Source organism: Tupaia chinensis, unplaced genomic scaffold, assembly GCF_000334495.1.
Source record: "Tupaia chinensis unplaced genomic scaffold, TupChi_1.0 Scaffold000502_1, whole genome shotgun sequence".
NCBI classification, from domain to species: domain Eukaryota; kingdom Metazoa; phylum Chordata; class Mammalia; order Scandentia; family Tupaiidae; genus Tupaia; species Tupaia belangeri.
The window spans coordinates 648,326-665,834 of NW_006160014.1; the positions used below are offsets into that span (position 1 = coordinate 648,326).

The 17,509-nt window shown below is 44.1% G+C and overlaps 2 protein-coding genes and 1 pseudogene across 6 annotated transcripts in view; 1 reads left to right on the top strand and 2 right to left on the bottom strand.

Annotated features, from left to right (window-relative positions):
* Positions 1–5,442: 5,442 nt before the first annotated feature.
* On the bottom strand, positions 5,443–17,501 carry TTC9C (tetratricopeptide repeat domain 9C). 5 transcript variants are annotated; one of them, XM_027774972.1, is made up of 5 exons: positions 16,828–17,501; positions 16,296–16,559; positions 15,640–15,932; positions 11,344–11,526; positions 5,443–6,090 (listed from the first exon to the last, which is right to left on the bottom strand). In XM_027774972.1, exons 3-5 carry the CDS (start codon positions 15,875–15,877, stop codon positions 5,996–5,998), a joined length of 516 nt encoding a protein of 171 aa, XP_027630773.1. In that variant the 5' UTR covers positions 15,878–15,932; positions 16,296–16,559; positions 16,828–17,501; the 3' UTR covers positions 5,443–5,995. The 5 variants fall into 5 exon arrangements, with proteins under 5 accessions (XP_027630773.1, XP_006156628.1, XP_006156626.1 ...); XM_006156566.3 differs by lacking the exon at positions 16,296–16,559; XM_006156564.3 differs by lacking the exon at positions 16,828–17,501 and having other exon boundaries at positions 16,439–16,789.
* LOC114009256 (39S ribosomal protein L30, mitochondrial pseudogene) lies at positions 8,126–9,365 on the bottom strand (annotated as a pseudogene).
* HNRNPUL2 (heterogeneous nuclear ribonucleoprotein U like 2) overlaps positions 17,143–17,509 on the top strand; it is a gene marked incomplete in the record, with an annotated part of 12,614 nt that continues 12,247 nt past the window's right edge. Inside the window, 1 exon segment of the mRNA XM_027774981.1 lies at positions 17,143–17,220. Coding sequence (XP_027630782.1) covers positions 17,143–17,220 — 78 coding nt within the window.

Below are 17,509 nucleotides of genomic sequence, written 5' to 3' on the forward strand. Positions count from 1 at the left end.
ACCAGGGCCAGGACTTGACTGCAGTCAGTCATGTGGGAGTCCACTACATTGCCTGCTGGTATCTGTTCTCTCTCTTTTTTTTAATAAGAATTATTTTATTTAACTTTATTTATTTATTTTTACTAGAGAGAGAGAGACAGTGAGAGAGAGAGAAAGAGAGAGAGGGAAAGTGAGAAAGCGAGCCGCCAGGTCTGGGACTCGAACCACAGTCTGTCATGTGGGAATCTAGCGCCCTTAACCACCACACCATCTGCCAGCCCCTCCTTTGTTCTTTTTTTAAAAATAATTTATGACAGGGGATAGCAAGTGGCAAAGTAGTTAAGGCACTGGACTCTCACATGGCCAACCATGGTTTGAGTCCCAGACCCAGCAGCTTGAAAATCATTCTAGGCACATGGGCTTGAACACCCAAAACCCCAAAAGGAAGATGGAGGAGAAGGAATGGCATTGTAGCCATCTCCCATGGGGTGTGATTTCTCACTTTCTCTCTGTCCCCAGTGAGTGCACATGCCCTATGGCAAAAACCTAAACACACACACACACACACACACACACACACACGACAGAGGATGCACACATGCATATGAGGTTGTAGAAGAGACAGAGAGAAATCATCCTCCAATGAGTCCAGATACCCTGTAATCTACTTTTGTGGAGAGAGGCCAATCTGAGAAAACACAGTGACCTTTAGACACAAGCAGAAGCAGTTCTGTGAACTTCATTAGCAATGGCTATGAGAATATTTGCATACAAAAACGTTACCTGCCTGTTGTGTCGATACCAATAACCGATATTGCAGGACAGTATAAGGCTAAAGGAAGCCACATATGTTTATCAGATTTCGCCCCAAAAAAGATCAGAGAAATTACATCATTTTAGCATCTTCAGACAATTTACATCCTAAAACAACTGGTTTTACATTCCCTGGTTCCTGGTCATGGCTTTCTCCACCAGAGGAGATGGGCCCACCCGATCCTCGCTTTTTCTATACGCGCCGGGCGCGTGTGTGTACGTGCCCAAGATCCCAAGAGGAGAATGGAGGAGAATGGATTGTGGCATGGCCATACCCCCTGGGGGGTGATTTCTCGCTTTCTGTCTCTCTGTCTTTCTGGCAAGCGCACATGCCCTATAGAAAAAAAAAAAAAAAAAAACCTTCTCAAAAAAAAAAATAAATAAAAAAAATAAAAAAGCGTGGAACTCCCACACGGCAGACCATGGTTAGAGGCCTTGACCTGGGGGTTTGCTTTCTCAATTTTCTCTCTTTCTCTCTCACTCTGTCCCTCTATGGTCAAATTAAAATGAATAAATAAATAAAGTAAAATATTTCTTTACAAAATAATAGTAAATGCAATTACAGATTAGCTGGTGGCATGGGCAATGCAGCTGGATCCCACATGGCTGACTGCAATTTGAGTTCTGGAACAAGACTCTTGAAAGACATACTGGCTTTATCTGTATACATGCACAAAATCCAGAGAGGAGAATGGAGAAAGAATTACCGTGTGGCTATCCCCATGGGAAGTGCTTTCTCACTTTCCTTCTCTCTCTTTTATCTGTCTCTCTCTAGCTAGTACATGCAACCTACAGCAAAATTAAAAAAAAAAAAAAGCAACAATATACTTAATCTACTAAATGTACAAAACTTACCAAAACTATAAAACTGAATTTTTCGTTGTTGTTTTTGACTAGAGTGTGTGAGTTCACCTGAGAGAGACAGAGAGAGGGGGAAAGTGAGAAGTCACCCCCTCCAGGGGAAACGGTCACATTGCAATCCCTTCTCCAGCCTCCTCTAGAGATTTTGGGCATGCAAGCACATGCTCCTGGCATGATTTTCAAGCCACTGGGTCTAGGACTTGAACCACAATTGGTCACGTGAGAGTCTAGTGCCTTAAGTACTATGCCACCTGCTGGCCCCTATGAAACTGAAATTCAAGCCTGACTATGGGGTTACCTCAGCAGCACTATTAAAAGGATTAGTGCAGATGGCATAATGGTTATGTTGCTGGACTCCCACATATTCGACTGCAGTTTGAGTCCTGAACCAACAGCTTAAAACTCACACTGGGCACATGTGCGTGTGTACTCAAAAATCTCTTTTTTATTCATTTTTTGAGAGGTTTTTGCTATAGGGCACATATACTCGCCAGAAAGACAGAGAGAGACAGACAGAAAGTAAGAAATCACTCTCCAGGGGGATGACCACACTCCAACTTCTTCTCCTCCATTCTCCTCCCAAGATCTTGGACACACATGAACATGCGCCAGGCGTGTATTTAAGCCACCGGGTCTGGGACTCAAACCATGGTTGACTACACGGGAGTCCAGCGACATAGCCATTACGCCAATTGTTGGTCCATGTGCCCAAAATCTCAAGAGGAGAATGGAGGAGAAGGGACTGTGACATGGTATTCCCCCCGGGGGGTGATTTCTCACTTTTTGTCTCTCAGGCAAGTGCATGCACCCTATGGCAAAACCTCTCTAAAAGAAAAAAAAAAAGAATTAATGCAATAAAAAAAAATTTTTTTTGGAGAGGTTTTCGCTATAGGGCGCGTGCGTTCGCCAGACAGACAGAGACATAGAGAGAGAAAGCGAGAAATCACCCCCCAGGGGGAATGGTCACGCCGCAATCCCTTCTCCTCCATTCTCCTCTCGGGATCTTGGGCACGCACGCACACGCACCCGGCGTGAGTTTTAAGCCGCCGGGTCCGGGACACGAACCTGGACTACGTGGGAGTCCAGCGACATAGCCATTACGCTAACTGCTGGTTCCCAATAAATTTCTTCTTTTTAAAAAGAATTATTTTATTTGACTTTTATTTATTTATTTATTTATTTATTTATTTAAATCTGACCAGAGAGGAACAGAGTGAGCGAGAGAGAGAGAGACAGGGAAAGTAAGAAAGCAGGCCACCAGATCTGGGACTTGAATCACAGCTGACCATGTGGAGTCTAGTGCCCCCAACCACCATGCCATCTGCTGGCCCCTATTTCTTTTTCTTTAAAAAATTCAATTTAATTAATTATTTATTTTTAAACATTTATTTTAACTTTATTTATTTATTTATTTTAATTTGTCCAGAGAGGGACTGAGTGAGAGAAAGAAAGAGAGTGAAAAGTGAGAAAGCAAGCTGCTAGGTCCAGAATTCAAACTGTGGTTAGCCATATGGGATGCCATTGCCCTAACCACCATGCCACCTGCCAGCCCTTCTCTTAGGATTTTGGGCATGCACGCACCCGTACCCAGCATGAGTTTGAAGCCATTGGGTCCAGGACTTGAACTGCAGTTGGCCATGTGGGAATCCAGCAACGTAACCATTACACCATCTGCTAGTCCCAAGTACAAGAAATTTCTAATGTGTACTTTTAAATACCAGTTTTATTTTTTCCTCATTGACGCAGGAGATAGCTTACAGGAACATCAAATTTTTGAAATAAAAAAAGAAAAATCAGAAGGCAAAACCAGCCCAAAGCATATAAGACATGCAACCATGACAACATTTTTTCAACAAATCTAAGCTTAGCAATTTTAAACAGCTTGGAAGAAGAATGTTCTTTTATTAGTTCTGTGTCCTTGGGCTTCCTAAGATTATCTGGTCAAAAAAATTTTAAGTTTATTTCTCCTATGAGAGAACAATACGTGTGTGTGTGTAAAATAGACAGTGCACATGCATGTACCCTCAACAGTCTTGATGTGAGCTACCCCCAACCTCAGCCAGTCCTGCAGCACTCAGGGAGGGTTTTGGTTGTGAATCCAGAGGGCCCCCTCCCATGTGTGTCTGCTCATGGTGAAACATTTTACTGATGCAGCCCCAGAGAAGTTTTCTGTTAGTTGTATTATTTAAAGGAAGAACAAAGAGGAGTCTAGCTCTTTGGGAGAAGGAGTGTTAGTTAGTGACAAAGAATTAAGGTTTAAACAAAATTTTGTTTTACTTTATTTACTTACTTATATTAGATTGTTATAGGGCATGTGCATGTGCCAGAGAGACAGAGAGAAAGAGATAGAGGGAGAGTGATAAACCATCCCCTAGAGGGGATGGCCACACCACAATCCCAACTCCATTCTCTAGATTTTGGGTGCCAGCATGGGCCAGAACGTTTTTCAAATCACTAGGTCCAGAACAAGAACTATCCCACTGGCCATGTGGGATCTAGCCGCCTTAACCTCCATGCCACCTGCTGGCCCAGGAGTTAAGTGTTTTTTCCTTCTGAAATCTGTTTGTTCTGTTATATGATGGCTAATGACAGTAGCTTATTACTTCCATAAAAGCAGAGGCAGAGCTATATTGTCTCAACGATGTAGTACTCTCATCTACTGTGTACATCATCCACCATGGGAAAACAGAAGGAAAAAGGGGCTCCGTGATACATGCAGTCTCCTACTGAGCCAGGACCGCACCAGACCTGCGACTGCATCCATGCCCAGTGCAGCTTCCAGAGGACTCCCTGGGGCACTATTTTATTATTTTTCCTTTAAGAATAATTTGTTTTTAATTTGTATTTATTTATTTATTTTAAATTAGACCAGAGAGAAAGGGAAAGTGAGAAAGCAAGCCACCAATTCCTGGATTTGAACCACAGTCGGCCACCATGTGAGAGTCCAGAGCCTTAACCACCATGCCACCAGCTGGTCCTCCCTGGGGTACCTAAAAAGCAGTAAGCAGGAATAGCCCTTCCTCTGAAGATCTGAGCCATCCCTGCTGGGGGAGGGGGATAATTTCTCACTTTCCATCTTTCTTTCTCTCTGCAGCAAGCACACACACTCTATGGCAAAAATCTAAAATAATAATAATAATAATAATAAATTAAATTAAATTAAAATGTTTATTGTTTGGGTGCTTTGGCATGAGGGCTGAAGGATTATTAAATAAATACTTAGATCCATGATTCCAAAGATTAGTTTTTAAGAATTATTTTAACTTTATTTATTATTATTAAGTATTTCCAGAGAGAGAGAGAGAGAAAGTGAGAAAGCAAGCCTCCAGGTATGGGACTGGAACTATGGTCAGCCATGTGGGAGTCCAGTGCCCTTAACCACCATGACACCTGCTGGCCCCAATGTCAGAGATTTTTTTTTTTGGAGAGGTTTTTGCTATAGGGCGCATGCACTCGCCAGAAAGACAGAGAGAAAGAGAGACAAAAAGCAAGAAGTCACCTCCCAGGGGGGATGGCCACATCCCTTCTCCATTTTCCTCTTGGGATCTTCGGTATGCACGCACAAGTGCCCGGCGTGAGTTTAAGCAACTGGGTCCGGGACTCGAACCGCAGTCGACTACATGGGAGTCCAGTGACATAGCCGTTATGCCAACTGCTGGTCCCTCCAGAGATTTTAAGATATAGTAGTTTAATGAAAAACATATGAATAAGTGTACTATACTAACGACCTGAGTATGAGCAACACCAAGGACTAGAAATTACAAGAAAAAATAGAAAACACATATTTTGTTGGGGGAAAAAAATAATCTGACTGTATGTGGAATAGTAAGGAGAATAAGGAATTAATTTAATGCAAAACGGCTAATTTCAAATCCTTCATTTTAGGACACGTAGGCCCATTTATAATTGTCAGGTTTCACAAAAAAAATACAGCTTGTGCTTTGGGTATTTGAGAAAACAAAAGAAGGAAGTTTTTTCTGCCTATCCTCACTGCTCCGTTCTCGGTTCACCCTCTGTTCTGTGATGTGCATCTAACAACATCATTCATTCAGTTCTGTGCTAGAGATGATTAATTCCGCTCTTAGCTAATGAATGTTTTCTGAGTGTATTTCTCCAGGCACAAATCCCCAATAACATGTATCAAAAGCTATACAGATATACAGATGGATAGACAAAAAAAAAAAAGTAGGTAGCAAATAATTTGTACAGAACTGGAAACAAAACAGAAATCCACCTGGGTCAGAGGTATAGGGTTCGTTTCTCGTGCCAAGGCTCAGGTTTCCCCGTGATGGGTCTTTCATAGTCCACCTAAATTCGAGCAGAGGAGCATCTTTCTTTTTTGTTAGCCAAACATGCCCAGATAGAGCTGCTTCTCTTTCCTATGGTAGCTGCTGAGTTCCGACTGAGTCAGCTGGAGGTACCTCCGGACGTTGGCATCTTGGAAGACAACATAGAAGGTAGTTAGAGGTACTTAGACCGTAATCACACTTTGGGGCAGGAGAGGATTAGTAACATACTCATATTTTGCTCTCTCCAAGATCTGAATATATCACAATTATTCTATGCAATAGTACATATCATTAATACCACCCTGAACTTTTTGTTTTAATTTGCCAAACAGCATGTGTGCTCACTGGACAAGAGACAGAGAGAGGGCGAAAAATGAGAAAGCACTTCCCCCTGTCCCAATGGGAAATAGTCATGCTGCAATCCCCTCTCCTCCATTTTAAACTCCTTTCAGATTTTTGAACATATACACACATACCTGACATGTTTTTCCAGCCACTGGGTGTGGGACTCAAACTATACAATAAGCCATGTGGGGGGGTCTCCAGCTGCCTTAACCATTAAGCCATGGGCTGGCCTCCATTTGAGTTTTTAAAAAAATATCTATTTATTTATTAGTTGTTAATTTGCTATAGGGCATGCACACTCACGAGAGTGAGAGAGAGAAAAAGTAAGAAAGCAAGCCCCCAGGCCCAGGACTTGAACCGCAGTTGACCATGTGGAAGTTCAGTGCCTCAACCACTATACTACCTGGTGGCCCCACTCATTTGAATTTTAAAAAAATTTAAATAAATAAAGTTAAATAAAATAACTTTGGGTCAGCATGTGGCATAGCAGTTAAGGGCACTGGACTTTTACTGTGGTTCAAGTCCCAGACCTGGCAGCTTGCTTTCTTACTTTCTCTCTCTCTGCCTCTCTCTGGTCAAATTAAAAATAGTAACAAATATAATTAAATAAATAAATAATTCTTTAAAAAAGTTAAGTGTGTGTGTGTGGGGGGGCGCTGGCAGTTGGTTTGGTGGTTAAGGGTGCTAGACTCCCATATGGCTGACCGTGGTTCAACTCCTAGACCTGGCGGCTTGGATTCTCACTTTCCCCTCTCTCTCTCACTCTGTCCCTCTGTAGTTAAATTAAAATAAATAAGTACCCACGTGGTCAACTGCAGTTCAAGTCCTAGACCCAGTGGCTTAAACTCACGCCGGGTGCGTGTGCATGTGTGCCCAAGATCCCGAGAGGAGAACGGAGGAGATGGGATTACGGCGTGGCCATCCCCCTGTGGGGTGATTTCTCGCTTTCTCTTTCTCTGTCTCTCTCTGTCTGTGTGGCAAGCACACACACCCTATAGCAAAAACCTCTCCCTCCCCCCCAAAAAAAGATTTATATTTTATCATTATTCTTCAATTTTTAAAAAGATTTATTTTTATTTTTATTATTCAATTTTTATTTATTCTTCAATTTTGACCAGAGAAAGACAGACAGAGAAAAGGAAAATGAGAAAGCAAGCCACCAGGTCTGGGACCCAAAACCACAGTCAACATGTGGGAGTTCAGTGCCTCAACCACCACGCCACCTGCTGACCCCATTATTCTTCAATTTTTTAAAAAAGAACCATTTATATTTAATTTTATTTATTCCTTCATTTATTTTAATTTGACCAGAGAGAGAAAGAGAGAGGGAAAGTAAAAAAGCAAGCCATCAGGTCCAGGACTTGAACCACGGTCGACCACATAGGACTGTCCAGTGCGTTAACCACCATGCTACCTGTTGGCCCTATCCTTCAATGAAAAAAAACTTACTTTATTTAACTTTACTTATCATTATTATTACTATTTTCCAGTTTGATCGGAGAGAGACGGGGGTAGGGAGTGAGAAAGCAAACCACCAGGTCCAGGACCTAAACCACAGTTGGTCATGTGGGAGTCCAGCACTTCCAATCACCACACCACCTGCCGGCCCAATATTCTTCAATTTTGACCAGAGAGAGACAGAGAGAAAGGGAGAGAAAGCAAGCTGCCTGGTCTGGGACTTGAACCGTGGGCTTGTGGGAGTCCAGGATCCCTAATCACCACACCACCTGCCACCCTGATTTTTTTTTTTTTTTGTATTTATAACATATTTTAGTGAAACACTTTCTCACCATCTTTAAATAAAGATTTGCATTTTCTAACCTGAAGCTGCTCTGGCATCAGGACTTCATCACTTCGGGTTCCACAGACTTCAGACATCACTGTATTACCAACTCCCCTGTGCTCTTGAGGCACCTCTTAGACAGGTCCTCCTCTGTGGGAAGTCCTTGGGGCACCTTCAGGGGCTGAATTCTTTTTATTTATTTATTTATTTTTTTTTTTTTGAGAGGTTTTTGCTATGCGCTCTCTAGACAGAGAGACAGAAAGCAAGAAATCACCCCCCGGGGGATGGCCACACCGCAATCCCTTCTCCTCCATTCTCCTCTGAGGATCTTGGGCATGCACGCACACGTGCCCGGAGTGAGTTTTAAGGCACTGGGTCCGGGACACAAACCATGGTCAACTACATGGGAGTCCAGCGACATAGCCATTACGCTAACTGCTGGTCCCAGGGGCTGAATTCTTATCAAATGTTTGACTACTTTTAGTTTTGCATTCACTGAAGGGATCTTTTTATGGACTTGAGGGGTATGTGCTTTTTCTAACCCAAGCATCTTTATTCTATCTTTTTCCCAGTATGGACGCCGTCTTGTACGTTTTATTCGGGTAGCAATATGCAATTTATTAGGGTGCTGTGGATCCCCACCATATTTTTCATGATCGGCAGTTGAAGGTTGAAATACTTTATCCGGTATTCTTGACCTAGTAAATTTGTGATGAATCTGGTCTGTACAAATGAGAGACTCCACACCTTTTGTCACAGTCTGTAATTTGCCGGGAGACCTCTTAACTACTAAGTGCAAAATCCCTGCCATCAGTGTAGCAGCGCCCGCTAAAACGTCCAGCTCGAACTTTTCCACCCAGCCCCTGAATTTTTAAAAACTCTCTGTACTGAGATAAACTGGTTGCTAATTTTATATGAAAAGGGAGTTTGGTGAGACAGTTAATTATCATTGCAGTAGAGTCTCCAAAGATAGCATTCACATAGGTGGCAATAAACCCATGTGCTTGGAGGTAAGAAGCACGAACAAATGGCTCATATTTTACATTTTTATTATTTGATAGTGGCATTCTCACTTATTTAGTGAGATTTTACTGCATGTTTGGGGACTCTTGCTTCTAGCGACCAGTAGCTGCTTTAAGCCAGAATACAAAAAGGGAAACAACTTTTAGCACTTAACCAGCCAATATAGGAGTAAGACTGTCATCTTCTCCACCATATCCTCTTTGACTTGGAAACAAAGTACCAGATCTCAAATTCTCTCTCAGCAGGCCTGCCCTTTTTCTTTCTTTCTTCCTTTTTTTTTTTTTTTAAAGAATTTTAATATTTATTTATTTATATTTTTAAATTTGATCAGAGAGGGGCAGAGTGTGAGAGAGAGGGAAAGTGAGAAAGCAAGCCAACAGGCCTGGGACTCGAACTGCGGTGGGCCATGTGGGAATCCAGCACCCTTAACCACTACGCCACCTGCTGGCCCCCATCATCATTATTATTTTTTTAATTTGCTATAGGGCACACATACTTATCAGACAGAGACAGAGGGAGGTAAAGTGAGAAAGCAAGCCACCAGGTCTGAGACTTGAACTGAGGTCAGCCATGTGGGAGTGTGGTGCCTTAACCATTACACCACCTGCTGGCGCTTTAATTCCATTTTTATAAAAGTTTATTTCAGGGTCGGTCAGTGGCATGGTAGTTGGGGTGGCTCGATTCCACATGGCTGACTACGTGACTTGGTCCCAGATCCGGTGGCTTGAGAGACATGCCAGGTGTATGTGCTTATGTATCCAAAGCCTCAAGAGGAGAATGGAGGAGAAAGGATTGCAGCATGGCCATCTCCTAGGAAGTGATTTCTTTTATAAAAGTTTATTTCAGGGTCGGTCAGTGGCATGGTAGTTGGGGTGGCTCGATTCCACATGGCTGACTACGTGACTTGGTCCCAGATCCGGTGGCTTGAGAGACATGCCAGGTGTATGTGCTTATGTATCCAAAGCCTCAAGAGGAGAATGGAGGAGAAAGGATTGCAGCATGGCCATCTCCTAGGAAGTGATTTCTTTCTCTCTCTCTTATAGAATGCACACCCTCTATGGCAAAAAAAAAAAAAGTTTTTCTGGAGGATGGCAGGTGGCATGGTGGCTAAAGGTGCCGGATTCCCACATGGCTGACCACAGCTCGAGTCCCGGACCCGGTGGCCTGCCCCCTCACTCTCTCCCTCTCTCCCTCTGTCTGACCCTCTCTGGTCAAAGTGAAATAAACAAATGAATAAAGTTAATAAATGAAAAAAATTTTAACCAAAAAAAAAAGTTTTTCTTTTACAAATGTCAGAGACAGACAGCACCCCAAACAGGGTCTTTAAGCCCTGACCCATCCCCAATTTCAGTCAGCCCCAGATTATGGGCATACAGGTGCCCTGTGTACTCAGGGAGGTCTCTGGATGCAAACCCAGAACTGTTCCTGTGTGGATTAGCCTTGCAAGTGTTGCATTTTACTGCTAAGTAGTACATGGTCCCTCTTTTCCCAGGAACTTTCTCAAGTCCCCTCACATATGCCTGTGTAAGCATAAACACTTCCTGAGGATATACACAAACCTAATAATACTGCTTTCCTGGGGAGATAAGAATACAAGAGTAAAAGAAGGCTTGTCTTACCTTTTTAAATTTTTTTTTGGCTATAAGGCGCATGGCATGCACCAGAGAGAGACAGAAAGTGGGAAATCATCCCGTGGGGTGGCCACACCACAACCTCTTCTCTATCCTTCTCGGGATCTCGGGTGGGCATGTAGCACGTGCCTGGAGTGAGTTTGAAGCCACCGGGTCTAGGATTCAAACTAAGTTGCCTACATGGGACTCCAGCGACATAACCATCATGCCATCTGCAGGTCCCTCGTGTATCTTTTTATACTTTTTATGACAATATATATATATTTTTTTGAGAGGTTTTTGCTATAGGGCGCATGTGCTTGCCAGAAAGAGACAGAGAGACAGAAAGTGAGAAGTCACCCCCCCAGGGGGATGGTCACACTGCAATCCCTTCTCCATTCTCCTCTTGGGATCTTGGGCACGCAAGCACATGCACCCAGCGTGAGTTTAAGCCACCAGGTCCAGGAATAGAATCATAGTCGACCACATGGGAGTCCAGCGACATAACCATTACACCAACTGCTGGGCCCTGATAATATTATTTAAAAAATCAATACAATGACAAAATAAAATAAAATATATACCACATTAGCAGGACCATTTTATTTGTCCTCACCACTTGGATCTCCTTCTTGCTCACCTTTTGGCTGCCTATCGATGGCAGCTAGGAGGTAATGCCGAGCCCGGTCATAGTCTTGCAGATGGAAAAAGGCTACTCCAGCTCGGTACAAGGCTTTGGCGTTATCAGGCTGCCGTTCCAGGACTTTCTGACTGTATTCTCTCACTCGTTCGTAGTTCACTGGCTCCATCTGAAGGAGACAGGCTAATGGGCCAAATGAAAAGAGAAGAGGGAGGAGGGCCTTAGTATTCTCGGCTCCACTGGCCAGATGAAGGTAGTACCAAACATAAGGTGATATCAACAACATTCACTTATCCAGAAAATGCTGACGTGCCTCCCATGTGCCAGACACCCATCTAGGAATGGGGGATGCAGCAGGGAACGAAAGCTTAACATCCCTTGCAGTCGACTTCACTGTCAACCCACTGCCTACTACGTAGCTAGTGTTGGGTTAGACCTGGCTCTAAAACCATTAAGAACATACTTTAAGGGGTCAGTAGGTGGTATGGTGGTTAAGATGCTGGACTCTCACATGGTCGATTATGGTTCAAATCCTGGACCTGGTGGCTTGCTTTCTGTATCTCTCTCTCTCATTGTCTCTTTCTTAAAGAATTATTTTATTTACCTTTATTTATTATTATTATTTTCCAATTTGACCAGAGAGAGACAGAGAAAGCAAGCCACTAGTTCTGAGACTTGAACCGCAGTGGGCCATGTGGGAGTCCAGTGCCCTTAATCACCATGCCACCTGCTGTCTCTTCATTCATTTATTTTAATTTGACCAGAAAGAGACAGAGAGAGAGAAAGAGAGGGAAAGTTGGAAAGCAAGCCACCAGATCTGGGACTCGAACCATGGATAGCCATGTGGCAGTGTCCACTGCCTTAACCACGCCACCTGCTGGTGTCCTCCCCATCCCCCACTGTCTAATAAAACCAATACTAGTTAGTTTCCTATAACCAGAGGCTGCATCTGATTTAACTAGTCATTAGCTGCCAACTGACATATAGTACTAATATTTTAGATAGTTTTATTTACTATTTTAAAATAAGTATTTTATTATTACAATTTTTTTAAGAGAGATTTTTGCTATAGGTCACGTGTGCTTGCCAGAGAGGCAGAGAGACAGAAAGTGAGAAATCACCCTCTGCGGGGATGGTTACACCTCAATCCCGTCTCCATTCTCTTCTTGGAATTTTGGGCACAAATGCATATACGCCTAGTGTGAGTTTTAAGCCACTAGGTCTGGCACTTGAACCGTGGTGGACTATGTGGGAGTCCAGCAACATAACCATTACACCATCTGCTGGTCCCAATTCAGTGAATCTTTACAAAGCATCTACAAAGCAGCTCCAGAGGCTGTGCAGCTAGTCCCTGCCCCCAAATTCACCTGGAAAGCCAAGGCACCACCAAGTACCCAACCATAAAAGATCTCATTTCCCTGACTTGACTAACATGTGCTGTACCCATGCTAGGAAAAACCATGTTGTACGCTGTAAAGACATTTAGTGATTAAATGTAAATACCAATAAGTAAATAAAAAGAAAATTAAAAAAAGAAAAACTCATTTCCTAATTTTTTTGGTTTCAACTCTTTATAATAGGTATTCTACTTTTTAACAATTTACAACATTCTGCAGTCAAACATACCCCCAGGGGGTGATTTCTCATTTTACCTCTTTGCTTTTCTCTGGTGAGCACAGGTAGCCTATGGCAAAAAAACAAAAACCCTGTTGCTACAATGACTATTCTTTTTAAAATTATTATTATTATTATTTTTTTTTTTTTGGAGAGATTTTCACTGTAGGGCGCGTGCGCTCGCCAGACAGACAGAGACATAGAGACAGAAAGCGAGAAATCACCCCCCAGGGGGGATGGTCACGCCGCAATCCCTTCTCCTCCATTCTCCTCTCGGGATCTTGGGCACGCACGCACACGCGCCCGGCATGAGTTTTAAGCCACCGGGTCCGGGATGCGAACCACGGTCGACCACGTGGGAGTCCAGCGACATAGCCATTACGCTAACTGCTGGTTCCCTTAAAATTATTTTTCATCATTCACCATATAGTCTGTGCACATGCACATGAGAAAGGAGGAGGAATGGAGGGGCATTGTCCACAGAGCATTGTCACGCTGTGATTCTCTTCCTCCACATGCCTGGCATGTTTCAGACCAGCTGGGTGGGATTCAAATCATAGTCCCCATATGGGCAGGCAGGACCTGACTTTCAGTGCTTTACATTGCAACAGCTCCTATTATTCTTTTTTTTTTTTTGGAGAGGTTGTCGCTATAGGGCGTGTGCACTCGCCAGACAGACAGAGAGAGACATAGAGACAAAAAGCGAGAAATCACCCCCTAGGGGGGATGGCCACGCCGCAATCCCTTCTCCTCCATTCTCCTCTCGGGATCTTGGGCACGCACGCACACACGTCCGGCGTGAGTTCTAAGCCACCGGGTCTGGGACACGAACCGCGGTCGACTACGTGGGAGTCCAGCGACATAGCCATTACGCTAACTGCTGGTCCCCCTATAATTCTATTTTTGATATTTGAGTCTAAGAGTAGCACTGGACACATAGTATAAAAAAACAAGGTTTTTTTTTTTAAAAAATACAAACAATGTTTTCAGAGGCAGCAGGTGGCGTGGTGGTAAAAGGTGCTGGACTCCCACATGGCTGACGATGGTTCAAGTCCTGGACCTAGGGGTTTGCTTTTTCACTTTCTTTCTCTAGTCAAACTGGAAAATAATAATAATAAAGTTAAATAATTCTTTAAAAAACAAACAAAAAAACCTAAGGTTTTTTCTTTTTTTAAAAAAAGATTTTTTGCTATAGGGCACATGTATTCGGAAGAGACAGAAAGCGAAAAATTACCCCCCAAGGGGATGGACATGCTGCAATTTCTTCTCCTCTATTCTCCTCTTGGGATTTTGGACACACATGCACATGCGCCAGGGGTGAGTCTCAGGCCTCCAGGTCCAGAACTCTGTCTGCAGTTCAGCAACGTAACCATTACACCATCTGCTGGTCCCCAAAACAGGGTTTTCAATAAACTATTGATAAGTAACTTTGTTAAAATAACCATTTGGTGTAAAAACTACTCCTAATGACTTCTATGGCATCAACTTAGACTACTAGAATATTTCAATATTCTACAAAATAATTGGCTCTATGGCTATTGTGCCTGCCATAGAATGGATCTAAGAGATGTGCTTCTCTTAGCAGGTTAATCCCAACAATACCAACTATAGCATCCATTTTTTTCATCCAGGCCAGTGATGAAACATACTAGTTACCCAAGTTATCTGATTCATAGAAAAGAGAAACAGAAAAAGCTATGCAAACCATTAAATATCTATAACACCAGCTCTTTCCCAAATATTAAATTTTCCTTAAACAATGTCCTAACTATCAATTTAGTTTTTTTCGGTAATGTGCAAAATTCTCTAAACTATAAACACCATCTTGAAGTGGTATTATTGTTAGAAGTATAAATTGAGGAGGCTAGTGGCATAGTGGTTAGGGATGCTGGACTCCCACATGGCTGACTGATTCGAGTACTGGACCTGGTGGGTTGCTTTCTCAGTTTCTTTCTCTCCCTCTCTCTGTCCTCTCTGGTCAAATTAAAATAAATAAGTAAATAAATAAATAAAATAAAAGTTAAATAAAATAATTCTTTAAAAGTGTAAATTGGAGGGCTAGCAGGTGGCATAGTGGTTAAGGCACTATATCCTACATGGCTGACCACAGCTCAAGTCCCACACCTGGCAGCTTGCTTTCACGCTCACTCTCTTTCTCTGATCAAAGTGAAGAATAATAAAAAACAAATAAAATGAAATAATTCTTTTTTAAAAATGTAGATTGGGGAGAAGCAGGTGGCATGGTGGTTAAGGCACTGGACTCCCATATGGCCAAGCATAGTTCAACTCATGGCAGTGGTGGCCAGAAAATCACTCCAGGAATATGTACATACACCCCCAAAATCCCTAAAGGAAAATGAAGGGGTGGGTTTTCTCATTTTTCCCTCTCACTGTCTCTCTCTCAAGCACACAGGCTCTGTGGCCAAATAAAAAAGAACCTGTGTTACCAGGCCCCATTAAATTCTAATCTCTGGGGGTAGGTCTCAGGCATTACTCTCTAGGTAATGCCTGAGAAGCCCTGATGCATAAAAACGAAATTAGTACCCTACAGTTTGGAAATGTATTTCAATTCATGGCAGAATAACTGGATGACAGCAGAAAAGAACGTATTTTTCCTAGTGTTCACAGGTGTTCATGTTCCTGCCTCCATGCTCTCTACCCACCCTTCATCCCTGTTCTTACCAGCTAGATTGTTGTAGCAGTCTGTCTGGGTGGTGTGCAGTATGTTTTCCTGTTCAGGGGTGAGAGCCGGGCCCTGAGGTCCTAGATTAGGTATCGGGGAGGGCAGACTTGGATCCAAACCCCGCAGCTGAAGCAGAGCTCGATGGTACCTACTCACAGCATGTCGGTACTTCCCTTCCCGGTAGCGATGGTTCCCTTCCTGCTTGTACAGCTGAGCCTCCTGCAGGCGCTTCTCCATAATTCTTTGTCATCCAGTGCTCTTGCAGAATTGGGAAGTTTAAGAGTCACTGGAGCTTTGGGATTGGGAACAAAATAACGGATTTTTGGTAGCCAACTAAGAAAGCAGGAAGTTACCCTTTTTGCAGGCAGCCTCCTCCCCCCCACACCCCCAACACACACACTCCCGGGGAGGTGAGCTTTGCTTGTTTATACTATAGCCCCCGCATTTCCTCTCGGCAGTATTTTTCAGACTCCAGAAGTGCAGTACACTAGTTAAAAGACGATATGGGAATACCAAAGCCAAGGATTGATTGACAAAAAAGGCGACTACAACGTGAGGCGACTCCCCGTATAAATAATTTTGGCAAACGGGCAAACCCCGGCGGAATTTGCTTACTCCTTTCTTTTGGACACACCCTCCCTCTCCCTTCCCCGACCTGGAAGTAGAAAAAAGTAGGCGGGTATAACTGCTCAAAGATGTCAATGGCCTTTCCTTATTTGCCCGTATTCAACTAGCATTAGTTGGTCTTTGCTCTGAGCTAGGAAACCGAGGTGGACGAGGTCTGTGCATTCAACACACGGGCGAAACTGAGGCGGCCACACAAGCATCCTTGTTGCAAGCCCAACAAATGCCCGGCCAACTCCACGCCTTCTGCAGATGCTCAAATCCGGAAGCGTCCTCCTTGGTTACGGCTTACCGACTGCAGCACGGAGAGTAAAGGGTCAGGCCTTCCAACAGTTTGGGATCTAAAGGGTCGCGCGCATTGCGCCACTCCGCCCAATCAGAAGTAGCTTCGGAAAAATAATCCCGCAGAAATGACCCCGCCTTCCCAGCGGATCAACCCGGAAAAAAAAAAAGCAAACCGAATATTTCACCAATAGGAAAAATCCGGACGATCAGGGATTACCAATCAGAATCGCAGGAGACGATTCAAGTTGGCCAATAAGAGACACGAAAGGGGGACTCACAGTGTCTGTTGCTGGGTAGAAATTAAGGCGCTGAGCGGAAGGCCAAGGGTTACTGTATTCCTCCGTTCTGGAGAGCCCTTTTGTGTACGAATCTGAAAATCCTGCCAGTACGCTTCATGTTGTAACTGTTTCCGTTCCGACTTTTCATTCGTTACACTCAAGAATCTGCTGCACGCACACACAGTAGGGGAGAGAGGCTAGTGAGGGGGCGCTAGGTCGCCCCGGCCACTGAAAGACAGGAGTACGGTGGTGAAAGGGTGGGAGGGGCGCGTGGTAAGGGAACCCTGGACGACTGCGCAGAAGCCCGGCTGGAGTATGGCAAGACAGGCGCGCACACGCTTCCGTGCTACGAGGCACTTGAGCCGCCGCCAGGCTGGCCCGTCTGGGACTCCGGTGCGACTGCGCCGTAAAGCTACCAGCGGCGATTGGCCCCAGTGATGAAAGGGGGCGGGGGGATGAGGAAGGGAACTCCTTCATCTCTGCGCGCGCCCGCCCGCGGTAGGGGAACCGAGAGGCTGGAAAGGAAGCATTTCCCGGTGGCGTTGTTTCGGGCTCGGTGAGCCGAAAGAGGGAGGGGAAGAGAAAGGAAAAACAAACACTACGTAGTGGGGCTGTGCGCGGCCTCCGCCGCCTGCGTGCGTGCGTGCGCTCGCTCGCGCGGGCCCAGTGCTGGCGCGTGAGG

Excerpts from the sequence above, each read along its gene's own strand:
- TTC9C (XM_006156566.3), bottom strand. The coding sequence starts at position 15,877 with ATGGAGAAGCGCCTGCAGGAGGCTCAGCTGTACAAGCAGGAAGGGAAC. Across the intron at positions 11,527-15,639 it reads CTGCTACAACAATCTAGCTG|CCTGTCTCCTTCAGATGGAG; the intron begins GTAAGAACAGGG and ends TTGGCCCATTAG. Across the intron at positions 6,091-11,343 it reads CATCGATAGGCAGCCAAAAG|ATGCCAACGTCCGGAGGTAC; the intron begins GTGAGCAAGAAG and ends TTGTCTTCCAAG.